Below are 23,137 nucleotides of genomic sequence, written 5' to 3'. Positions count from 1 at the left end.
AATCTATTGCCATTTTCAAGCAGAGATATGCAGTGGTTATTAGTGAGGTAAGTGACTACTTGTCTGGTTTGAGTGAAAAATCATACTAAGTAAATGTAAGGGGAAGATGCGTACTTCTTTAAAGGGAGACCAAACTTTTTTGGGGGGAGGGTAGCATGATAGATCGTAAGACGTTTAGACTTACTACAGCCAGGGGAACAAGGATGTAATCGTTGTGTAGACCTCTGGACTGGGTAGATTTTGGAGTCTGTGTAGACTTCCAGATGTTGTACTTTGACCTGCCACTGGATAGGTACCTGTGAGGCCAGGCTGAAAGGCCTCAAGGCCTCAGACCTTTAGCTTAGAGTTTGTATCAACTCTAAGTTGAGATGGATGTCTGAAATGAATATGGAGTCAAAAAAAGCAACAGCAGGTTCACAGACTTTTTAAAAATATGTAGATTATGTTGTCATAATTGGGAAATCAACCTTATTATTTTATACTTACCCTAAAATACAAAACAGTTCCAAGTTACAATGAAATAGGTGTCTGGAATACCTTCATGATGATAGTTACATGTCTCTGACAAACAATTGACAAACACTGTGTTATTTTGGCTTGTCCAAAGGTCTTACAGACCTACCTCTTGTGATTCCCCACTCACTGGCCAAGAAAGTGTTGTGTTTATTTCCTAGAGTCTATATTATGAAAACTATAGTTTCCCTCCAAATTAATTTATAATTACAAAAGGGTTTTTTTTCCAACAAAATTTCTCCCTTTGCTTGGTTAAATCACCAGAAAGGAGAGACCAAGATTCAAATCCAAAAGACAGTATTTGCTTGGCCATGTACTTGTGGACTTTAACTTCTTACTGGTGTTTTGGTCTGTGAACAATGATAACTTATAGTTAACACAAGTTCTGTAAATTGTACAAAGTACTTCGGTATCCATTACCTCATTTGAGGTAGACCTGGTGTTGAATGCCTGCCAAAAATATTGAGGCCATCAGTGAGAAGGATGAGTCTGTGCTCTACATGCAAACCACCACTGAGTATTTTTTAAGGTGTTGCCATAACCAGTATTAGCACACACTAGAAAGGTCAGACATGGGGCTGAGTGTAGCAATTTGTCTGTCATTTGCCATCACACAAGTACCGGTTGTATTTCATGAAATTATCTGTGTGCATTAGTGTTGGGCTGAAATGCTTACTTCTGTTTCAGATTGGGCAGTATATCATGTCCCTTCCCCTGAACCTAGAGCCATTTGTGACTCAGGAGGACTCTGCCTTAGAGCTGGCACTACGTGCAGGAAAGCTGCCATTTCCTCCTGAGCAAGGTGAGAGTGACCTGTTGGAAGGGGAGTAGTGGCTTCAAGGTGTAATGCATGCTCACTTTAGTACCCTGACCCCCATTGCATATAGCTCTCCAAAGTCCCACTGAAACAGCTAAGTGTATAATGGTTACTGATGCCCTGGCTGGCGTGGCTCAGAGAATTGGGTTGCAGGCCAGGTCCCCAGTAAGGGAATGAGAGAGGCAACCAGTCACTGTTTCTCTCACACATCATGTGTCTCTCCCTCTCTTTCTCCCATCTTCCCCCTGTTTCTAAAAATAAGTAAATAAAAAAAAATAGTGACCAGAAAAGATTGGGGAACACAAAATAATACATGTAATATCACTTATGTTTTGAAAAAATCCAGCCCTGTGTATTTCCACATGTACAAAGGCATGGAGAAACCTGGAAAACAGGTCTCAAGCATATATGCAGGTATCAGTGGGGGAAGTGGGAAGAGAGGTGTGAAGGATGCTTACTTTTTACTCTGTATTTCTTTATTGTCTGAAATGTTTTGTAAAAATATATTTCTCTTGTATGTAAAAAATATAGTACACCAAACTCTTTCCTTTTGGTTTGTATTTATTTACTTTTTAAAGTATATAAGTTCTTCAGCTTCTCTGTTTCCTATGCTGTTCTTAACCTCCATCTGTCTATTTTATACCCCCCAATTATGCTTCTTATTCCCTGTACCTTTTCTCCCTTTTCCTACCTCCCCTTCCCCACTGATAACCCTCCATGTGATCTCTATTTCTCTGATTCTGTTCCTGTTCTAGTTGTTTGCTTAGTTTGTTTTTGTTGTATTTTTTTTTAGGTTCGGTTGTTGGTAGTTGTGAGGTTTTTTGTCATTTTACTGTTCATACTTTTGATCTTTTTTTTCTTAGATAAGTCCCTTTAACATTTCATATAATAAGGGCTTGGTGATGATGAACTCCTTTAACTTGACCTTATCTGGGAAGCACTTTATCTGCCCTTCCATTCTAAATGATAGCTTTGCTGGAGAGAGTAATCTTGGGTGTAGGTCCTTGCCTTTCATGACTTCGAACACTTCTTTCATACCCCTTCTTGCCTGTAAGGTTTCATTTGAGAAATCAGCTTATAGTCTTATGGGCACTCCTTTGTAGGTAACTGTCTCCTTTTCTCTAGCTGCTTTTAAAATTCTCTCCCTATCTTTAATCTTGGGTAATGTAATTAGGATGTGCCTTGGTGTGCTCCTCTTTGGGTCCAATTTCTTTGGAACTCTGAGCTTCCTGGACTTCCTGGAAGTCTATTTTCTTCTCCAGATTGGGGAAGTTTTCCTTCATTATTTTTTCAAATAAGTTTTCAACTTCTTGCTCTTGTTCTTTTCCTTCTGGAAGCCCTATGATTCAGATGTTGGAAAGTTTAAAGTTTTCCCAGAGGTCCCTATGCTTCTCCTCATTTTTTTTGAATTCTTGTTTCTTCATTATGTTGCAGTTGAATGTTTATTTCTTCTTTGTGCTCTGAATTGTTGATTTGAGTCTCAGTTTCTTTCTCTTCACTATTGGTTCCCTGTATATTTTCCTTTATTTCACTTTGCATAGCCTTCACTTCTTCCTCTATTTTGCTACCATACTCATCCATTTCTGTGAGCATTCTGATTACCAGTGTTTTGTACTCTGTATCTGATATGTTGGCTATTTCTTTGTTGCTTAGTTCTTTTTCTGGAGTTTTGATCTGTTTTTCATTTGGGCCATATTTCTTTGTCTTGGCACACCTGTTACATTGTAAGGGGCAGAGCCTTAGGTATTTGCCAGGGCGGGGCCACCCTCTGAGTTGCTGAGTGCTGAGTTGCTAAGTGCTGAGTTGTGGCACTCTATGTGGGCGGGGGGGGGGTCAGAAAGACAACAATGCTTCTTGAAGGGCTCTTGCCCTGCTTTCAGTCACTTTCCCCACTACACACAAGCAAATTGGGCCCTTCTGGTGCTGATTCCCAGGTGGGTGGGTTTGTGTACATTCTAGGACCCTGTGGGTCTCTGCATTGAATTCTCCTATGAGGCAGAGAGTTTCTCCTGCTGCTCAGCCCCCACAGGTTTTTCAGTCAGAGGTTGAGGCTTTATTTTTCCAGCCCTGGAACCCTGTGTTGCTCGGTCTGTCTTGCTTCCCAGTTGTTCCTCCTGGCTTATCCTCCTGTAAATGCGGACTGCCCAGTCCTCCAGCCACCACCTTGCTTCGCATCCTCTCCACCCTGGCTGCCTGTCTCTGCTCCTCCTACCAATCTGGATGAATGTTTCTTCTTTAACTCCTTGGTTGTTGGACTTCCATACAGTTCAATTTTCTGGCAGTTCTGGTTGTTTTTTGTTTTTAAATTTGTTGTCCTTATTTTGGTTGTACAAGGAAGCAAAGCATATCTACCTATACTTCCATCTTGGCGAGAAGTCTAAACTTCTTAGGTTCAAAAAGTTTTTTCATAGAATTTTCACATACATATGTGTGTATGAGTGTGCACACACACGTAGTGGGAATAGTGTGAAACCCCAGATACTTGTCATCTGCTTCAGGAATGGCTTCTGGTTACATATATTCCCATCACATTCTTCACTAGAGTATTTAAATTAAATCCCAGATGTCACCCTATTTTGCGTATAAATATTTTATTTATGTGTCTCTTATTGCAAGGATTAAATTCAGGTTCAGATTTTTCACCAAAAAGATGTGCTGTCTAATTGTGTGTTGCCTCAGACCCAGAAGCACATAACATCTCACTGTCCCTTGCAAAAAAATATGTTTAGATTAATGACCATGTACTGTTTTCATTTAGTCAGTTAGGAAATGTTTATTAATCGTTTATTGTAAGAGAGGCACTGGGTTGGGTATAAACTTCAGCTATAAAGTAAAATTGTAACAACTGTTGAAAACATCACTACCATAAGAAGCCAATCTGTATATTTACATCCTTGTTTTTTCTCTCTCCATTTTATTATGAAGATTTCCAAACACAGAGAGAAGAATCACACAGTGAACATGCATATATAATCTGAGGATTTCCAGCATTTTAACAATGCAAGTTTTTATAGCCAGATGGTGAACAGCCAGTGGGAACTTTTTGACTTAGATAAATGGCTTTTTCTAAACATTGTGATAAGTAGAAGGGAGTTTTGAGTCTTTGTGAGTGTTTTTCTCATGAGGAGATTAAACTTTGGGAATCGTGAAGTGGTATATGGGAGGGCCGCATGTGAACAGTGAGTTCTGGAGGCGTGTGTGCAGGCCAGCTTTTGACTCTCCTCTGCACACCCTCTACCCTCATGGACTTTTCCACACATGGCCTCAGTGGGGCTGGACTCCTGCAGAAGTGCAGCTGCTGCCCTGGACTTGTGATTTGGGGTTGAGGATAAACATGCTGCCTGGTGTGGGGCTGGGCTCTGTGGAGGATCTCCTGCTCTCCTGGGCCTGGGTTATGATCTGGGTGATCAGGCTCCAGGTGGGTCATCTCACAGGCAGGTGCATTCTTTCCAAGGAGCTTCTCCTGTATGTGGCCCTCAGCAAGAACCAGCCTGCTGGGAGTGCTGCTCGGGTACAAGCTGCCCTGAAAGCTTTGTGGCTGGACCGTTCCCAAAGTCCAATGCAAAGACACAAGTGTTGAGCCAAGCATTCCATCTCCCTAGCCTTTTAACACCCTCCTTGATATTTCTTTTCTCTCCTGCATTGTCTGTTTTGCTTCCATTTTCTGGTTCTTTTTTCCCCCAGCCCTTAAAAAAGTATATATTTTATTTTATTTATTTTTAGAAATAGGGGAAGGGAAGGAAGGAGAAAGAGAGGGAGAGAAACATCCATCAGTTGCCTCTTGTGCACCCCCAACCAGGGACCAGGCCACAACCCAGGCATGTGCTCTGACAGGGAATTGAACCAACAATCTTTCTGTTTATGGGACGGTGCTCAATCAACTGAGCCACACAGGTTAGGGCCCATTTCCTGGTTCTTGTTCTCATCCTCTGACTCATGAATCTTGCCTGCTTGAAAACCTTGGTAGTGCTTAGAACCTAGAGGGAAAAATTCAAACCCCTGTCTGATATTTGGAACCCTTTCTTCATCTGCCTAGTAAGTGCTTGTGGCCTCATCTCCTCCCTTATGTCCTGGGTACTCACATGCTCATGCTTCAGCCACTTAGAAGGACTTTTTTCTTAATTTTTTAAAAATGAAAATAATTTTTCTGTTTAACTGTCTGTTGACCTGAGCTGGTGAAGGTGATATATTAGGGACTGCTGTCCCATGAGCCTTGGTCTTCATAAACGGGGTCATCTCACATGTGCTCTGTGCATTGAGGGCACTGTTTAAAACAATTCTTGTGTTCTCTGCTCAGATACTCTTTTTCCTCATGTACATTTGGCCAACAGCCCATTTGTCCAAGTGAAGCACCTACACTTGCTCCAGGTTTGGGGTTCTGGTAGTCTCTGAGTGCACCTTGCTGCATGGCTGATGTAGCTCTGTTGAGGGCCTTTCTTTTCTCCCTGGGCCAGACAGAGCATTGAAAGGGCAAGGTCACCTAGCACCAGCACCCAGGGCAGTCCCAAACCCAGTGGGGATTCCATTTCTGAGTCCTTATTGTCCTTAGTTCATACCAGTTGGCCTGAGAGGTAAATTGTTCTGTTCCTTGTGTCTCCTGTAGAGATTAGTAAGCACCTTGGCATGTTTGTGTGTAGAGCACCTGCTGTGGGCCAGCTCACCCAGAAGAGCTCTGTGAAAGCTGTTACTGATGGGTTTTCCTGAGCACGTTCTGTGGTTTTTGGTAATTGTCTCTCCCTTTGCAGGAGATGAATTGTCTGAGCTGGATAATATGGCTGACAACTGGCTGGGCTCGATTGCCAGAGCCACGATGCAGACCTACTGTGATGTGATCCTCCAGATACCTGAGCTGACCCCGCACTCCACCAAGCAGCTGGCCACTGACATTGGTGGGTCCCCTGGGGTAGGTGCTAGGTGGGACAGCTCTGGCCCATGGCGACTGCCAATCTCCTCCCCTCTAGAAGTCTCCTCCCAGGTCACCTCTTAACATCAATTTCAGAAGGGGCTCTGATGCTTGTTAAAAATGCAGATGATTTTCCAGGCCTGGCCCTCAGAGTTTCTGACTTAGTAAGTCTGGGTTGAAGCCCAGACATCTGTATTTTGGAAAATGTCTCAGGGCATTCTGGCAGGCTGCTGAGGCTGAAAACATTAAGGGAAGTTTCAGTGAGTTGAGTTGAAATGACCTATGCAGACTTGTGTTATGCTGCCTCGCCTGGCCTGGTGTGCTCCATTTATATAACAGTCTCCCAAACTAATATTGGTTAAGCTCTTTCTACACATCAGGCGTGCCAGGTGCCAAGCCAAGCACTTACACCCTATGCCTTATGCAATTTTCAAACTCTCCTGTGAGGTTGCTGCCCTTGCCTCCATCATGCTGATAAGAAGTGGAGGCATAACACTATTGTGTAATGAGGCCACCTGGAGTCCTAGAATGCCCACCTGCTTCCCAGGACAGAGAGGCGTGTGCCTACCTGCTCCTGCTGGCACTCATCAGCGGAGGTGGTGCTCTGAGGCTGGGGTGCTATGGGCAGGCAGCTGGGAATATCCTCAGTCTCTTGGTATCATTCCACTGACTTGCCTGTGGCAGCTCTGGGTGCCTAGGGGAGAGGGTGGTGGGCACCTTAAAGATTGGCTCTTTGGGGATCCAACAGAGCTCTGACCTGGATGACCACAGGGCTAAGCCAAGCCTCTTGTTTTGCTGAAGAAGAAACCGAAATGAGAACTTTTCCTCTTGGCCCCAGAGCTGTTAGTGGTGGAGCCAGGCCTGGAACTCAGCCTCTCTGGTCCCTTGAGTGGTGTGTACTTGGTAGTGAACTCTTAGCAGACACAGAAGGATAGCAGCCTTGTGTCATTTCACTGGGCACATGTTCAGAGAAGAGAGATGAGGAGATTCCAGCGCTCCTTGGTGTTCCCTGTCAGTACAGGAGGAGTGCTGAACAGAAAACTGGCCACAACTAGTGAGCCAAGTCAGTGGGGTTGCCCCTAGGTATCAGTTGTTCACATCATTTCTCCCTCCCTGTTAAGCTTCCTCCTGATCCATCCGTTCCTTGTTAAGTGTTGACTGAGCATCTGCTATGTTCTTGCCACAGTGCTGGGAAATGGAATGTAGACAGTTTCTGTGCTACTGCATTTATACTGTGGGGAGTGTGCTTGTGCTTAGAGGCTGGGAAGAAACAGCTGAGGTGTGAAGCTCAAGCTGTGGGATAATAGAGATGGGTGAGGTCTGTGTCAATCTATGGCCCCTTAAAGATGTTCAAATTCAATGATAATAGACACCTCAAACCATTCTGCTACCCAAACAAAAAATGTCATGGTGGAAAAAACTACTTGACCTAGTAAGTGAATTTGGCAAAACAGCAGGATACAAAGTCAATATTCAGAAATAAAAGGCATTTTTCTACATCAGCGATGAAATGTCAGAAACAGGAATCAGGGAAAAACATACCATTTGATACAGCAACAAGAAAAGTAAAGTCCCTAGGAATAAACCTGACCAAGGAAGTAAAAGACCTGTATTCAACTTCACAACACTGGTGAGAGAAATTAAGGAAGACACAAATGGAAGCATGTACCATGCTCATGGATTGGAAGAATTAACGTCATCAAAATGTCCATACTACCGAAAGCAATTTATAGATTCAATGCAATCCCTATTAAAGTACCAGTGACATATTTTACAGATACAGAACGAACATTTCAAAAATGTATATGGAACCATAAATGACCCCAAATAGCCGCAGCAATTTTGAGAAAGGAGAACAAAGTAGGAGGGATCACAATACCTGATATCAAACTGTATTATATGGTCACTCTAATCAAAACAGCATGGTAGTAGCATAAAAACAGACATATGGACCAGTGGAACAGAATAGAGAGCCCAGGAATAAACCCAAGTCTATGGTCAATTAATATTCGACAAGGGGGCAGAGGCATAAAATGGAGTAAAAATCACCTCTTCAACAAATGGTGTTGGGAGAGCTGGACAGCTGCATGCAAAAAAAATGAAACTCAACTACCAACATACACCATGCACAAAAATAAATTCAAGATGGATAAGAGACTTAAATATAAGTCATGACACCATGAAACTTCCATAGGCAAGAAAATGTCAGATATTTCACGCAACAGTATTGTCATTGATATGTCCCCTAGAGCAAGGGACATAAAGGAAAGAATAAATGGGATCTCTTCAAAATAAAAAGCTTCTGCTAAAGAAGAGCATTAAAATGGAAAGAAAACGAACTATATGGGAAAACATATTTGCCAATGATACCACAGATAAGGGTTTGATCTTCAAAATATATAAAGAGCTCATACAGCTCCACTCTAGGAAGACAAAAAACCCAGTTGAAAAACGGGCAAAGGACTTGAGGAGACACTTCTTCAAGCAGGACATACAGAGGACCCAGAGACATATGAAAAGATGCTCAGCATCACTAGCCATCAGAGATGCAAATTAAAACCACAATGAGATACCACTTCACACCAGTGAGAATGGCCATCATAAACAAATCAACAAACAAGTGTTGGAGAGGATGTGGGGAAAAGGGAACCCTAGTGCACTGTTGGTGGGAATGCAGACTGGTGCATCCACTGTGGAAAACGGTGTGGAATTTCCTCAGAAGACTGAAAATGGAACTGCCTTTTGACCCAGCAATTCCACTGCTAGGATTATATCCTAAGAACCCTGAAACACCAATCCAAAAGAACCTATGCACCCCAGTGTTCATAGCAGCACAATTTACAATAGCTAGATGCTGGAAATAACCTAAGTGCCCATCAATAAATGAATGAATCAAAAAACTGTGGTACATTTACACAGTGGAATTCTATGCAGCAGAAAGAAAGAAGGAGCTCCTACCTTTTGCGACAGCATAGATGGATATAGAGAGCATTATGCTAAGTGAAATAAGCCAGGCAGTGAGGGACAAATACCACATGATCTGACCTTTAACAGGAACATAATCAATACAACAAACAAGCGAGCAAAATAGAACCAGAAACATTGAAATTAAGAACAATCTGACAGTAACCAGAGGGGAGGAGGAAGGGGATAATGGAGGGGGAGGGGGAAGGGTTTTCAGGAACAACTGTAAAGGACATGTGGACAAAACCAAAGGAGGGTAGGATCGAGGGTGGGAGGTGGGGTTGGCTGGGGTGGGGGAGTGGTAGCGGGGAAAGGGAGACAACTATACTTGAACAAGATAAAAAAATGTCATGGTGGGCCATGGGCTACCACTTCGCAGTTCCTGGCTTGCAGGCGGGTGGAGCTCAGTTTTATGCATAAGCTTGTGTGGGAGACTGGTGCCTGACTGATGGTGGCACCCTTCTGGGAAGCAACTTCCCCTAAGTTGGGCCTCAGAAGAAGACACAAAGATGCAGGACATGGCCAGTACTCCAGTCTGCCTGGGAGAAGAGATTAATCTAGGCAGTAATTGGAAAGGAAGGAGGGACCTTTTGGGTGCTGCTGTCTTCCAGGCCTTTCAAGCAGGAATTCATGTGGAATGGTCCCTTAGGTTTGTCTCCATCCAGGAAGGAGGAAGGAAAGGCAGCACCCATTTATCCGCCACCTACAGCACGTCTAGTGCCTTCATGGCCTTTGGCTTAACACACAGCATGGTGGGTATTAGCTATATCAGCAGGTGGGAGTGGGGATACAGAGAGGCTGAGGGACTTTACCAAGGTCTCTTTTACTCTGCTAATGTTGCCCAAGCTGCCTGGTACTTAAGAGTTCTCAGACTGTCTCTTAGAGAATCTCACCGATGTGGTCTGGGGTGGGCTCAGGAATCCGTTGTTAACTAGTACTCCAGTGGGCCATCTAGGAAGTGTGGGAACCTGCGCTGTGTTAGGCCACCACTCCCAGCACTGTCCTTGTCTTCATGGTGGAGGTTCTGCTGGGAAGACTAACTTCTGTGATGAGCTCATGTGTCTTGAGAACCCCAGGAGTCAGTGCAGTCCACTGGGGAGCAGGACCGGGAACCCAGGAGTCCCCAGTAGGAGCTTCTGGATGTTGCTGGTCCTTTATTAAGTTGGAATTCCTGGACTGGGGCCTAACTCACAGTCGGGTCTGACCCTCTTGGAAAAAATCTCAGAGTAAAGGCCTCCTTCTGAGGGCAGAACAGGCACACACACAGCATTTGGAGCTTGGGTAGCATCACTGTTTCTTACTTAGTGGATACCTGGTGGGTCCTGTCCTGCCTGGTGTTGAGTCTCTGTCCCCCACCCCACAGACTACCTGATAAACGTGATGGACGCGCTGGGCCTACAGCCCTCCCGTGCCCTCCAGAACGTTGGGACACTCCTGAAGACCAAGCCTGAGGACTACAGACAGGTTAGCAAAGGCCTGCCCCGGCGCCTCGCCACCACGGTGGCCACCATGCGGAATGTGGACTACTGATCCCATACCTGGCCGAGAGGTGGGCCAGGCTGGGGCTCTGGGGTTGTGGCAGCTTTCCAGAATGGCTTTGCTCTAAAACTGCCCAGGATTGGGCAGAATTAGTTTTAAAGACTTTCATTCGTGATTTAAAAAAAAAAGTTGTAAATTAGAGGTATATTATTTATTAGAGAAGAATTTTCAGATGACCTTTTTAAATGATGCAGTCTTGAAATGGAATTAATAAATACAGTGACATGCAAGAACTTTGTTTTCTTTCCTCTTTCCTTAGTAAATGTTTGGTTTCTTGCCATGCACCATGCTCTTTGCACTGGGTACACTGGGTACACTGTCAGAGAAAGAGAAGGAGGGAAAATCAGCAGGTAGACCAGCAAAGATAACTTGAGATGTCAGGGAATAAGAGGGCATCAGGGTGGAAGATAGGTGGGCAACCTGGAGACCTAAAGGATAAGAGTCGGAGTGAAGAAGAACAACAGCAGGAATGTTCAGGTAGGAGGAACAGTGCAGACCTGGCCTGGGGCACATCTGCAGCCAGCAGGGGAAGCAGGAAGTGAAGTGGGGTCAGAGAGGAAGAGGTGCTGGTCACAGAGGGACCTATGGGCCATTATGAGTGTGAGGACTTTGCTTTTTCCTTTTCCTTTTTTAAAGCTCACAGATTCTGGTGAGGATTCTGTCTTTTTTTTTTTTTTTTTTTTTTCTTTTGCCATTAGCTTCTGTATCTGTTAAGGGTGTACTTGGCTACAACTAACAGAGTAATGTAGTTTGAGTGACTGAAACAAATAGGAGTTGATTTTTCTCAGTAACAAGATGTGAAATGGTGGCAGCCTTCGGGCACTGATTCAGTGTCTGGATGACCAGTACCAGCAGCTTCTCTGTGATCGGGACCTTTTGTGCAGTGCAGCTCCTGCAACTGCCAGGGCATAGCTGAGTGATTGTGTCCCTGCCACTGTGGAGGCAGAGGCCTTCCCAGAAGCCCTGCTGACTTTCTCCCAGGCTTCATTGGCCATTTTCTTGGTCACCAGCCATCCACTCAACTGTAAGGGAAGGTGGGGACAGGACAGCTTCCCCCAGGGTTTCCAGCTTTGGCACTAGCAATGTTTGGGCTGGACAGCTTTTTTCATGGGGCCCGTCCTGGGCACAGTAGATGTTTACAGCATCCCTGGCCTCCACCCACTAGCTGCTGGAGGTATTCCCGTAGTTGTGACAGCCAGCAAGTCTGTAGACATTGCCCAAGGGGCAAAATCACCTCCAGTAGGGAAACTCTGGCTTAGACCACTCAGGGTTTCTTGCCTGGGCTGGGCTATTACATCTCTGAAGAGAGTTTTGTTATCAAGGGAGAGGGGAGGGCAGCGGTGTCTCACAGGCTGTCTTTTTGGAACTGGATGCGTGCTGTGTTCCCAGGACTATGTACCTTTCCTTCTCTAACCTACGCCTTCCAATAGCCTTGGAGGCAGGAAACATGGTGCCCATTCTACATACAAAGGGACTGAGATTTGGAGAAGTTTAGGAAGCTTGCCCACAGTCACTCAGCAACCATATGGCAGAGCTGGGGTCAGAGCGAGCCTGGTGACACACCTGTGGTCCTGACCTCTGGGTGGGAGGCACACAGCGAGACACGTAATCCCAGCTGGGACATCTTGCTTGTGCCTCTGGAGGGGCACTACCCAGCCAAGGGCCTCTCAGGGACCAGCCCCACCAGGGGGCCAGGGTAGTGTCTCACTGGGTTGCCCAAGAGTTCTTTGCACATTCTGTTCTTACAGCCTTGGGACCAGTGTTGCTCACTCTGGAACAGCATTTGCTGTGACCCCTCACCAAGAAAAGTATTGTTTTCTCCTGTGGTGCATCCCAGACTGTGCTTGGCAGGGCTTAAGCCTGGCTTCTGCCTTGGAGAACAGAGGGCCAGAAACCTGGAGGTGCAACATGCTGCCCTAATGCGGGAACCTGTGGTGACCTCTGCACCAGTGTCTATGAGAGCCACTGGGCTTGGAGTCCCAGCTTTGCCACCTCCCAGCCTTGGCAAAGGCATGTCACTGAGCCTCATCTCCTAATCTGAAGGACAGGGGCCTAGTGGTCCCTAACTCACAGGGTTATTAGAAAAGCCATTGAGATATGGCAGGGGGCAACGGCATATAGTACATTCAACCTACCTTTTCTTTATGGTGGAGGTGGGAATTAAGATTTTCTGGACAGTTCAGTTTTTGAGCCCTGAAAGGTTCTGATGGGTCCCAGGGTGGGAATGGGACAGTGCGCCTCCTCACTTTGGACACCTAATTGGAGGCCAGCTTGTTTGCTCTCCAGGCTAAGGACTCAGGTGTCACAGACCAGCAGCAGGGCTGGGCCTTTAACACCAGGCTCTAAAGCCAGGGCTCCTTCACCACTGGGACCAGCAGGTGACAGGCCTTGCAGCAGCCAGCTGTCTGCTCCTGCTGGACCCACTCTCCTTCAGTAACAGCTCCCTGACCTCTGTGGGAGCCACAGAGCTTCCCATAATTAGCAATAAAAAATACAGGATGCTCAGTTAAACTTGAATTTCAGAAAAACTAGCGAGTTATTTGTATAGTATATGCCAACTATTACATGGACATATTTCTACTAAAAAATGAATTTTGATTATCTGAAATTCACATTTAACTTGGTGGCCTGTATTTTATCCGGCACCCTTGGGAGCCACTGCCCCGCCACCTGGAACCATGTGATTCCACTGGGGGTCAGCTGGCCACACTGACTGGTTCAGAGGCAGACATATGATCCAATCACTGACCAATGAGAGTCTACCTGGGAACTTGTGGTCACAGCTGGGGAAGAGGGGAGCTCTTGGCTGTGTTTGCTGAGTTTGGAGTTGACCTTGGATGTAGTGTGGGGACAGCCTGCCTGGGAGAAAGTAGAGAGAGACCAAGATGCCTTGTGAGCTGCTGGAGCAGCAGCCAGCCAGAGGATTCTTCCTTTCCTCTCTGCCTTCCTCACTCTCTTCATAGCCCAAACAAGTAAGTGGGGTGGCATTAAGAAAGTCATAAGGCTACTGCTTCGGGGACAGCTGGAAAGGGACTTCAAATGTCACCTGCTTGGGGCCTTGCCTTGGCCTGGCCTAGCTCTCCAAGCAACATGGATGTCCTTCCGCTCCAGAGATGCATCAGGGAAGGGCATTGTGGCTGCCCCATCAGACGAAGAACAAAGCTCTACTCGGGGTTTTCTACTTTTATTTTCTAGAATAAAACACATGTCACCTAGCAACCCCCACCCCCTCCTGATGCTCTTCCTGCCTGGCACAGCCACTGACTTTACCAGTCCCATCCACAGAGGCCGGTCAAGGCCAGGAAGGAAAAGGCCACACAGGTCTGGGGACTGAAAGCACGGTGTGCCCGATTGTTCATCTCTGCAGGAGATGGTGACTGGCATTGAGGGAAGTGACTTGCCTCAACGGGAGGGTGTTCTTGGGTCTCGGGCCTGGCTGGGGATGTCCCAGGCCAAGGCTCAGGTTGGGTTAGGAATGGGCAGAAATCAAGTGCGGACACAATCCTCATATTTGTACCAGCACTGTGACCCTATGGAGCCCTTAGCCTGGGTCTGGCTAGGAGCTGCTGGCCTCTCTGTAGAGAGACATGGCCTCTGGACTGGGACATCTATCAGGCCAGCCCTTTGGAAAGGGTGCAATAAAGGGAGGCCATGAGCACTGGCTTCACTTCTCAGGTCTGAGCTCTTGGGCTGCCCAGGGTAGGCAGGGACAGGGTCTAGATGGCATCGTCCTCACTGTCTGACTCGATGATGTCCAGTGGCTGCAGACGTAGAGAGTCATAGTTGGGGGGTGGGGTACCCGGGATGGGTAGGGTCTGCTCACTGGGGTAGGCCCCGGGGTTGAGGCCATGGTTGACAGTGTCAGACTGGAAGGCAAAGTTGGTGTGAGCCTCTACCAGCTCAGCCACAGTGGGTGGTGGGCCAGCGTAGCAAGCCTGGGCCCGCCTTTGCCGCAGGCTCTTGGAGAAGGTGACCAGCTTGATGACAGTGATCCAAACAAAGTCAATGATGATCTCTGCAAACTCGATGAGGCACAGCACTGAGCCTCCCATCCAGAAGCCAAACTGGCCGCCCAGATTTGAGAGCAGCCAGACAATCTGTGGGGAGCAGGAGACTAAGGCCCTGGCAGAGGCAGGGGTTAGGCTACAAATTGCTGCCTGAAGCCCAGCCCCCTGGCTTCCCATGAGATATACTGTTGACTGGGAAGGGGAAGGGTGCCCATCTCAGCCCAGAGAAACAATTTGTGTTAAGAGATCTTCCTAATTCGTCTATGGGGCTGGGGATCCTCCTGCCCCTCAGGGAGCAGGGCAGAGCTGTCAGGAGCCCCCAAACTCACATTATTAGCTGCTGACTCCTCAATGGTACGATAGTTGAATTCTTGGAAGAAGATGTTGAGCTTCACAATTCCCTTCCTGCAGGAGGCAGCAAGGACTGGTGCCCTTTCCCCAAGACACACACACACACACACACACACACACACACACAGAAAAGGCAGTCAAGAGGCTTCCCCAACCCTCCTCTGCTCGGGCTTCTCACAGGCCCACTCCCATGAGTGGTGAGGTCCAAACAAGAGCCACCAGTGCTACCCTTCCTGGCTGCTGTGTGCTTTGAGTCACAAAGGGCATCTCTGCCTAGCACCCATCCTGTGGGCCCCTTTCTGAACCAGCTCCCTAAGGAATACTCTGGCCAGAGACAGCCCCTGAGAGCTCGCCTCTCTGTCAGGAAACCTGGGGCAGAGAAAAGAATGGCCAAGTGGGTGTCCCTCTTATATCTGATGGTCCTCAGAAAGGCTAAGCTCTCTCATGTCTGAGTTTCTGCCTGGACATTTTTACCTCTTCTTATTTTTTTGAACAACTCTTACTCCTTGGAGAGTTAGCTCAAGTGCCACCTCCCTATACAGACCTCCCTTATGTCTTAGGCAGATAGATGGTGGCTCCTTCCTGCTATGCTTCCACAGGGAGGGTCTGCTACAGACTCTTACAACCATAAACTCTGATCGTATCTCTCTGTCTTCTAGACTCAGGTTTCCTGACAGTGTGGACTTTGTATCTTTGTTCATGCTCAGTGTATGTTTGTGTTGAATGAATGGAAAGATGAATGAATGGATGGAGGACGGGTGGTTGGATGGATGAGTGGAACGATGGAAGGGAGGATAATGGAGGGGTAAATGAGTGGGAGATTGGAAAGACAGACGATGAATGGATGGACACATTGGTGGATAAATAGAAGATTGGAAGGATGGATGATGGATAGATGGGTGGGTGGGTGGATGGATACAAGACTGGAAGGATGGATGGGTGTATGTATGAACAGGTGACAGTTGGAGAACAGGCTTTCCTTTAGGGAACAGTAGACTCTGGGTCTCCTTTACTGCTTGTCTTTCACTACCAGTGCTTCCTCTTCCAGGCTTGCTCCTGGATCTACCAGTGTAAGAAAGTGTCTGAGGAGCTGCACTATGTCCAAACTCCTCCTCTGAGGTTCTCATTCCTGCCCTTTTCTGCCTTCTCCAGCCCTATCCACACTCCAGGCTTACCTGCTTAAGGTGATATTAGTGCTTTGGTCCCGCTCCTGAGACAGGACATGGAAAATCCAGTCCTGCAAACCAAGAAGGCAGCTGAAAAAAATGGTGCCTGCTGTATTCCCTCCCAACCATGGGCTCTGCTCCCTTTGGGTGACAGACTATAGGCCTGTATCTTCCTGAAGCCCCCTGGGGGCCATGTGTTGGAATGGGAAGGAGAAAGAAGGTAGTAGTGTACAAAGTAGCTGCTCTTATGGGGAGAAGGCACTCAGGTCTCCAGACTCTTCCCACAGGGCTCAGCCAACCTCTGCTATCTCTTTCCCACCTCTGGCCCTTTTGCTGCCTGGGCCCTCCTCCCCAGCCCTGCCCAGGGCTGGCTCTGCTCTATCCTCTGATGTCAGCTAAAGTGTCACAGTGTTAGGGAGTCATTCCCCCAGTTACTCTCTCATCATCTGGTTTACTTCCTACACAATCGTTATCATACTCTGAAATTATCTTGTTTCTGTAGGCTGTCGCTCTGACTGGAGTGTAAGCACTGTAAGGACAAAGGACTATGTCTGGTTCACTGCTGTGTTCCCGGCACAGTGCCTAGGAGTGGAAGGAAAGGGGGAGAAAAAGGGCAGGAAGGAGCACCCTCTCCAAAGTCCCAAGCAGCCTGCAGACTAGGCCCCAGACCAAGGGTGGGTGACCAGGAGCTTGGCCACACCACCACCTCACCTCAGAGGCCTCAGAAGGCCAGTCGGCCATGGAGATGGTCATCTTGTACTGGGTGTCACTGGAAGAGAGAAGGCGGCCCTGTGGCTGTCCCGCCCCACAGTGCCCACACCGCCCTGCCCTGTGGACCCTGCCACGCCCATGCCACACTCACTTGCAGGACTCCTTGCACATCTTGATGCAGGTCTCCCTCTGGCCCAAGCTCCTGCGCAGCTCTGAGTAGCAATAGACTGAGCAGGAGAGGGGTGAGGCAGAGGATTTGAGCCTTTGAACCTCTGGCTGCCCTCTGCCCCCCTGGCCCTGAGCCACCTAAGGTCTGTGACTTGGGGATGGGGAGTTTTCTCAATCTAAAGTCCCCTGTCATGGAGAACCATCCATCCGTCTACCCCCATCTCTAGCTATTTTGGCCCAGCCTGGTCTGGGGAATCCTCTCCCCAAACATCCAGACTCAGCTCAGCAAGATCAAGGCAGCTTCCCTCTGCTCATCATCCTCATTCCAAATGGGGACCAGGGTGACAGGGTTGTGTTGAAGGGGTGGGTGGTAGCAAGGGATACAGTTTTCTCCTCTTGTTCCCACATTTTAAGAGGTGGTGGAACTCTCTCTGCTGCCCCCAACATCCTGAGGACTTCAGACTCTGGGCCATTAGGACTCCAGCTCAATGTGAGCCCTGCTCACAGGAGTGGCTCTTCCTCCTTCTGTGGCTTCAGGTTTCAAGACCTTGGAGGCCACTTCCCTGTCCCCTTGCCCCAGCACCCCGCAGAGATGCCAGGTGAGCCCACACAGACACAGCTCAGGCTGACACACGTGGCCTTGCATGTGCATGCACACTCATGTACACACAGCAGTGGGTGCAAATGCAGACACTGGAAGTGCAGGCCAGTGCACAAACAGCAGCTCAGACAGGCACCGCAGTCCTGAGTGCGGCTATGTATCGAGACACAAACACAAATGCCTTTTCACACGTGCGTACATGGGAAAACACAAATGTGTGCACATATGTGCTGTCACCAGAGTTGTTTTCCCAGGCCCACACAAGTGAGGGTGTTCATGTGGCACACAGGCAGAATCACTCCCACACAAGGCACAGTTCAAGTGTACAAGTCATGGAGTCGAGGTGTGGAGGGGAGCTGGGTTCTCCTGAGAAGGGTACCTGGGAGGGAGGGGCTGTGGACTGTGCATGTGGCTGAGCGAGCTTGGGTATACCCCTGGGCCCAGCTGAAGCCATGCAACCATGTCTCTCTCTGGCAGGCAGAGCCTTGATGGATAGTGGCCAGCTGGCTAGGGTGCTGATGGCTGGTCCCACTCACCCCAGTCAGGGAACTCCTGGTTGTTGCAGTATTTCTCTCCATGGGGCAGCGGGTATAGGTAGTGGCCACAGCTACAGTTACGGATCATGTGCTCTTGGAAGCATGAGCGAATACAAGCCTGGAACAGGGGGAAGGGAGACCACACACATGACCAGTGATGCCCCTCCCCAACCACAGGGTGAGGGGCCCAGAGAACTTAGTGCCTGGGCCCAGGGAGCTGGGGGAGCCAGAGGAGGTGACCCTCCAGTTGAGATGTGGTGCTGAGGTTGCCGAGCTGCACCTCCTGTCCTTCCCTCTACCTGACCCTTGTAGAGGGATTCAGGCCAGCTCCTCCTGTTCAGCACTGGGGCCCTGCAGATGACTTGGGAAGGGGTGACTTGTTGCAAATTCTAAAGCTAGCACTGGGATAAATCACTTGTTTCGAGCCCTTTACACAGAAAGACCCAGAAAGGCAGCTCTGAGAGAGACAGGCAGGCTGGCTCCAAGTGTCTTCTTCCTGGAGGAACCCAGGCAGGGACTGCAAGGAGAGGCTGATCTCTGAAAGCCCAGTGGTGACGAAAGAGAGTGAGAGTTGCAGCATGTCCTCTGTGAGGGGGGTGTGGGAGAAGAGCAGGCTCAGCCCCTTGGGGATGAAGCTGATGAATCTCTATTCATACTGAGTTTTCAGGTCATTCCAACCTGGTTTCAGTCCACTCAGAGATCTACTATGTGTCCTACAGCCAGTCATTAACCTCGGGGCCTCAGTTTACTCATGGGTGAACGGGGCGACAGTTGCCCTGTTGGCTGAGGTCAGGAGGGCTGGGCTTGGCCTCTGTAAGTGCTTGGTCTGGAGCAGGAAATGGGGTGTAGGCAGAGGACACGCAAGCCAGGAGGGGTAGAGCTGAGGAGGAGGCATGTGGGGTCGACGAGGAGCTCAGAGTTTGGGCAAGTGTACTAGGTTCTTCCAGACCTCTTGTCTCAACTGGGAAGCAGGTATTCTCTCCAGCCCCATGACTGAGGCTGGGGTGGGGCAGGGTAGGGTGGACAGAGCACTTGACTAGGGCCTGGGTCTTTGCCAAGGTCTCTGGCTGGAATGCCATCTTGAGGGCTGGGGCCCAATGCCTCCGTGTCCTCCTGCTTTCTCCCTACCTCCCCACACTGTCCCTCTGAAAGAGGTGACCAAACCATCCAGGAAGAGTATGGGGTGGATGGAGTCAGCAGAATGGGGTAGGCAGGCAGGTGAGCCCAGGGGAGGGTCAGTTTCCTGTGACTAAGACATAAGGGAGGACCCCCCCCCATGCTTGCAGCACTCAGACACAGAGGTGGGCACTGGGCTGCCCTCTTGTTGTGTCTCAGTTTCCTATATCTGCCAAAGCAGACTGGGCTGGGAGAAGAAGTGTCGGCAAGTGGTTACTTTTGTCACCTTTGCAAAGATTCAGTCTGTCCCCTTCACTGAGACTGGGTCTGGGGACCTGCCTCCCGGCCTGATTCTGGAGATCAAGACCAGAGAGAAGCCTGTGGCTGCAGCAAAGAGGTTTGAGGCCAGATACAAGGTGGGACTTCTCCAGTAAACTGGCTTCTCAGGTAAACAGCCTTGCCAGGACCAGCTGTCCCAGAGACTGAAGCCTCAGGCCGGTGACACAGACAGGGCTAGGGGCACAAGTCCTGCACTGCCTTCCTACCTGGATGGAGTAGGTGGTGTTGTGGTCCCTGTAGAGGTTGTGGACTGGGACGTCAGAGCCGTTCACAGTGCACTGGCTGTAGGGCTTGCCCTTCCGCTCCAGCTTGTCCTGCGTCCAGACAGCGTGCTCGTGGGACCTCTGGTTCTCCCTGGGAAGCTGCTCTGCCCCTGCCTCCCACTGAGCACGTGGGTCTAGGAGTTCTGAAAGGGGGTGGGGAGCAGTAGGCCCTAGCAGGAGCTGGGGTGCTTGTCTTCCCCCAGAGTGTGGCTGCCCTGGTGGGGGTCCATCAGGAGGGTTGGGCAGGAGTGGGCCATGAGGGAAGGCCAGGGTGTAAAGAGGCCTGATCCCCTCCTCTCAGGCTAGGGGAAGGTAGCACTAGATAAGTCGGCTTCCACCCTCACCCCCGTCGGTCTTCCCTGGGGCTGTAACCATACCACCAGCACCCCGATGGACGTCTCCGTCCCTGACATGGCATAGATGCCCTCATCTTTGACGAAGGGGTACGACCTCTGCTCATGAAGTAGCAGGCGGGCCCCGGCCGTGGACGTGAGGAAGGGCACATAGTCTTCCTGGCCTATGTCCAGGATCAGCTTCAGGCCTGTGGGAAAGGGGGACCGAGGGCTCCCTGAACTCTCTCCCCAAAGCTGAAGGGAGACCCACCACCCACTTGTCCACATCCCCTCCATCCAAGGGGACCTCTAGGGCCTGCCCAGGCAGCTGGCTCCACTTTGTGAAAATTGGACTCCTTGTCTTCTCTAAGGCCTCATCCTAGTCCAAGCCACCATCACCTCTGCCCTGGGCTCCTCTTGCTTCCCCAGTCCACACAGCAGGTAGATCGAGAGGCATACACCATGTGGCCCTGCCTCTCCTTGCATGGGTCCTCATTCTCACCATTCAATGCCCCTTAACTCCTGTGCTCCTTCCTGATGCTCGCTTTTAGGAATGCACTTCCCACCCTCACCTTTCACCTAGAAAGTCCTGCTCTTCTGTGGATCTCCACCCAGTGTTACTTCCTCCAGAAGCCTTCCCTGACTACCTAAATTAGGTCTCAGGATCTTTGTTATATCCTCTCCCAGCTCTGGAACTTTCCTTCCTAGAACCTGCCTCACTCTTGCGATTCTTCCTTTCTTGTCTCTCTTTCTTCCCCATTCGACTGTTCCGTTCTTGAGGGCAGAGGCCAGAGCTAATATTCTGTACAACACAGGACTAGATTAGGTTCTTAGGACAATAAGGCTGGTTGGTGTTTGTTGAGCATTTGCTACATGCTGAGTGCTGGACTAAGTGATTTTTTTATACGTAATCTCACTGGTGCTCAGAAGGTACATTTGAGGTAGGTACTGTTATCATCCTCATTTTACAGATGAGGAAACCAAGGCACAGAGAGGTGAAGGGACTTGTCTGAGGTCATTCAGCGAGGAACTGGGGTTGCTGATGTCCTAATACAGCTCCTTGATTCTAATCTGCTCCCCCTGAAAGGGCATTGATCCACTCCTCTCTGATACACAGTGCGTTTAGAGGCACAGGACTGGGGGAAGGGTGGTCAGTCCACTCTGCCCCCTTGACCAGCAGCCCTGATGGCTACTGAATGACAACTCGCCTCTTGGTGGCTGGCTGGGGAGGTCAGAACCTGAGAGGGGAGGAAGGCTTTGCTCCCATCTGTGCTCATAGCCTGAAAGGCACAGTCATCCTGAGTCTACCAGCTTGTCCCTGGGACATGGCAACACAGCAGCCTCTGTCACTGACCACCTCCCACCTCCTCATGCACACCTGCTCCTTTGTTCTTTCTCGGTCTGTGTGATTTGCTCTAAGAACTGCATAGGGACGACGAGGCTGAGTTGGGCTGCCATGTGGTAGCTGGGTGGTCTTAGGCAAGTTACTAAAATTCCTAAGGATCTGGCACATACTGAGCATTACTGCTTGCAGGGCACTGTGGAAGCAGTTCACCTGCCTTATGTCTTAGTGACTCAGTGAGGCATACACTGTATGCTATGCTACTGTAGACCACCTTCTAGTGGGGAAACCAAGGCTCTGAGAAGTTAGGTCTTGAACTCAGGATCACTCACTGAGAGAATGAATGGTGCAGCTGGGATTTCATCAGACATAGGAGCTTGAGCCCCAACCACTATGCTCTATTGCTCTGAATCCTCATTGTACTCATTAGCAAAATGGAAACATGGTCGGTGCCCCAGGGATTTACAGGCATGGGATAAGAAAATGGCTGAGAAGACCCCTGGGTCAGCCTCCCCGCACACAGGACAGGCTTCCTATGGCCACTCTTCCTTATGCTGGGTCTATCTAGCCCAGATCCTGCCCTTTCACGCTTGATGGTAATTTAGTCTTTTTGCCCCACATGGTGGGGTGGTTAAAGCCTCAAGGTTCTGGCCCCAGAAGGAACCAAGACTTACCAAACTCAACTCCAGGGTTGGCAGAAGGGAGTGCTCTCTCTGTCATGCCCCAGTTGAAGATGTAACAGTTGCCATAATCAGGATGGAAGAGGGAGGTGAAGTTTCTGAAAGAAATGCCAGCAGCTGGAGGTCAGGGCCCAACCTGGCCAGTGCCCCATCGCCGACCGGGTGCTGTCCAGGACTCATGGGGTGGACAGCTGGCAGCTGCTCCTTGCCCTTCGCTGACTGCTCAGAGGGGCCCAGAAAGGGACAGGTGAGCAGCAGGTCGTCTGTCCAACCCCCTGTACCTGAGCACAAGCCAGAGATTCCCAGACTTCCTTGGGAAGGAGGGGAGAAGGGAGTCTTTCTGGGGTTGGGCTCGGGCTTTCCGACTTAGCCAGGAATTACAAAAAGTTGCTTTCATGCTTTTGAGGCAGCATAGTAAGAAGCTAGGGAAATTCCTTGACAAGTGGAATAAGGGAAACTGAGATAAAATAATTAAACAAGGCCAAACCATTTGAGCAATTTACAGCCAGCTAGTGAATCACAAGGCTTTATCTTCCCTAAGCAAGGATGCTTGGGAACAAATGATTTACATATTCGAGACATCAGGGGCAGACTGGCCTCAGTGCCTCTTTGATGATGTTCTTTGAAAATGAAACTAACCAGAAAATAACCCTGACCCCTCTCTACGAACATTTTGGTGAATCAACATATTGAAGGACACACCTGGAAAGCTAATGAATATTCTGTTAAGACCCTCCCCTGAGGCCTCCCCTAGGATTCCTGCCAGCCAAAGAAAGAAAAGATAAAAAG

The 23,137-nt window shown here is 48.9% G+C and overlaps 2 protein-coding genes across 7 annotated transcripts in view; one reads left to right on the top strand and one right to left on the bottom strand.

The window, feature by feature from the left end:
* Positions 1-10,969, top strand: part of COG7 (component of oligomeric golgi complex 7) — a 75,485-nt gene extending 64,516 nt beyond the window's left edge. The window contains exons 15-17 of one of the 2 annotated variants that reach the window (XM_045849172.1): positions 1,201-1,315; positions 6,076-6,219; positions 10,561-10,969. In XM_045849172.1, coding sequence (XP_045705128.1) covers positions 1,201-1,315; positions 6,076-6,219; positions 10,561-10,727 — 426 coding nt within the window. In that variant the 3' untranslated portion in view covers positions 10,728-10,969. Of the gene's footprint in view, positions 1-1,200; positions 1,316-6,075; positions 6,234-10,560 lie in introns of both variants that reach the window. The other variant, XM_045849173.1, reaches the window with a different exon arrangement.
* Positions 10,970-13,904: 2,935 nt separating this feature from the next.
* The window catches only part of SCNN1B (sodium channel epithelial 1 subunit beta), a 62,627-nt gene continuing 53,394 nt past the window's right edge, over positions 13,905-23,137 (bottom strand). For all 5 annotated transcript variants that reach the window (XM_045849226.1, XM_045849223.1, XM_045849225.1 and 2 more), the window contains 9 exons: positions 22,343-22,446; positions 20,372-20,535; positions 19,938-20,045; positions 18,277-18,394; positions 17,123-17,198; positions 16,972-17,029; positions 16,270-16,331; positions 15,073-15,148; positions 13,905-14,833 (listed from right to left, as the gene is read on the bottom strand). In XM_045849226.1, the coding sequence (XP_045705182.1) occupies positions 14,453-14,833; positions 15,073-15,148; positions 16,270-16,331; positions 16,972-17,029; positions 17,123-17,198; positions 18,277-18,394; positions 19,938-20,045; positions 20,372-20,535; positions 22,343-22,446 (1,147 nt within the window). In that variant the 3' untranslated portion in view covers positions 13,905-14,452. The remainder of the gene's footprint in view (positions 14,834-15,072; positions 15,149-16,269; positions 16,332-16,971; positions 17,030-17,122; positions 17,199-18,276; positions 18,395-19,937; positions 20,046-20,371; positions 20,536-22,342; positions 22,447-23,137) is intronic.

The sequence above is a fragment of the Phyllostomus hastatus genome, unplaced genomic scaffold (genome assembly GCF_019186645.2).
Source record: "Phyllostomus hastatus isolate PE091 unplaced genomic scaffold, TTU_PhHast_1.1 phas_contig_64, whole genome shotgun sequence".
Taxonomy (NCBI): Eukaryota; Metazoa; Chordata; class Mammalia; order Chiroptera; family Phyllostomidae; genus Phyllostomus; species Phyllostomus hastatus.
This window is presented reverse-complemented; position numbering and strand designations above follow the sequence as displayed.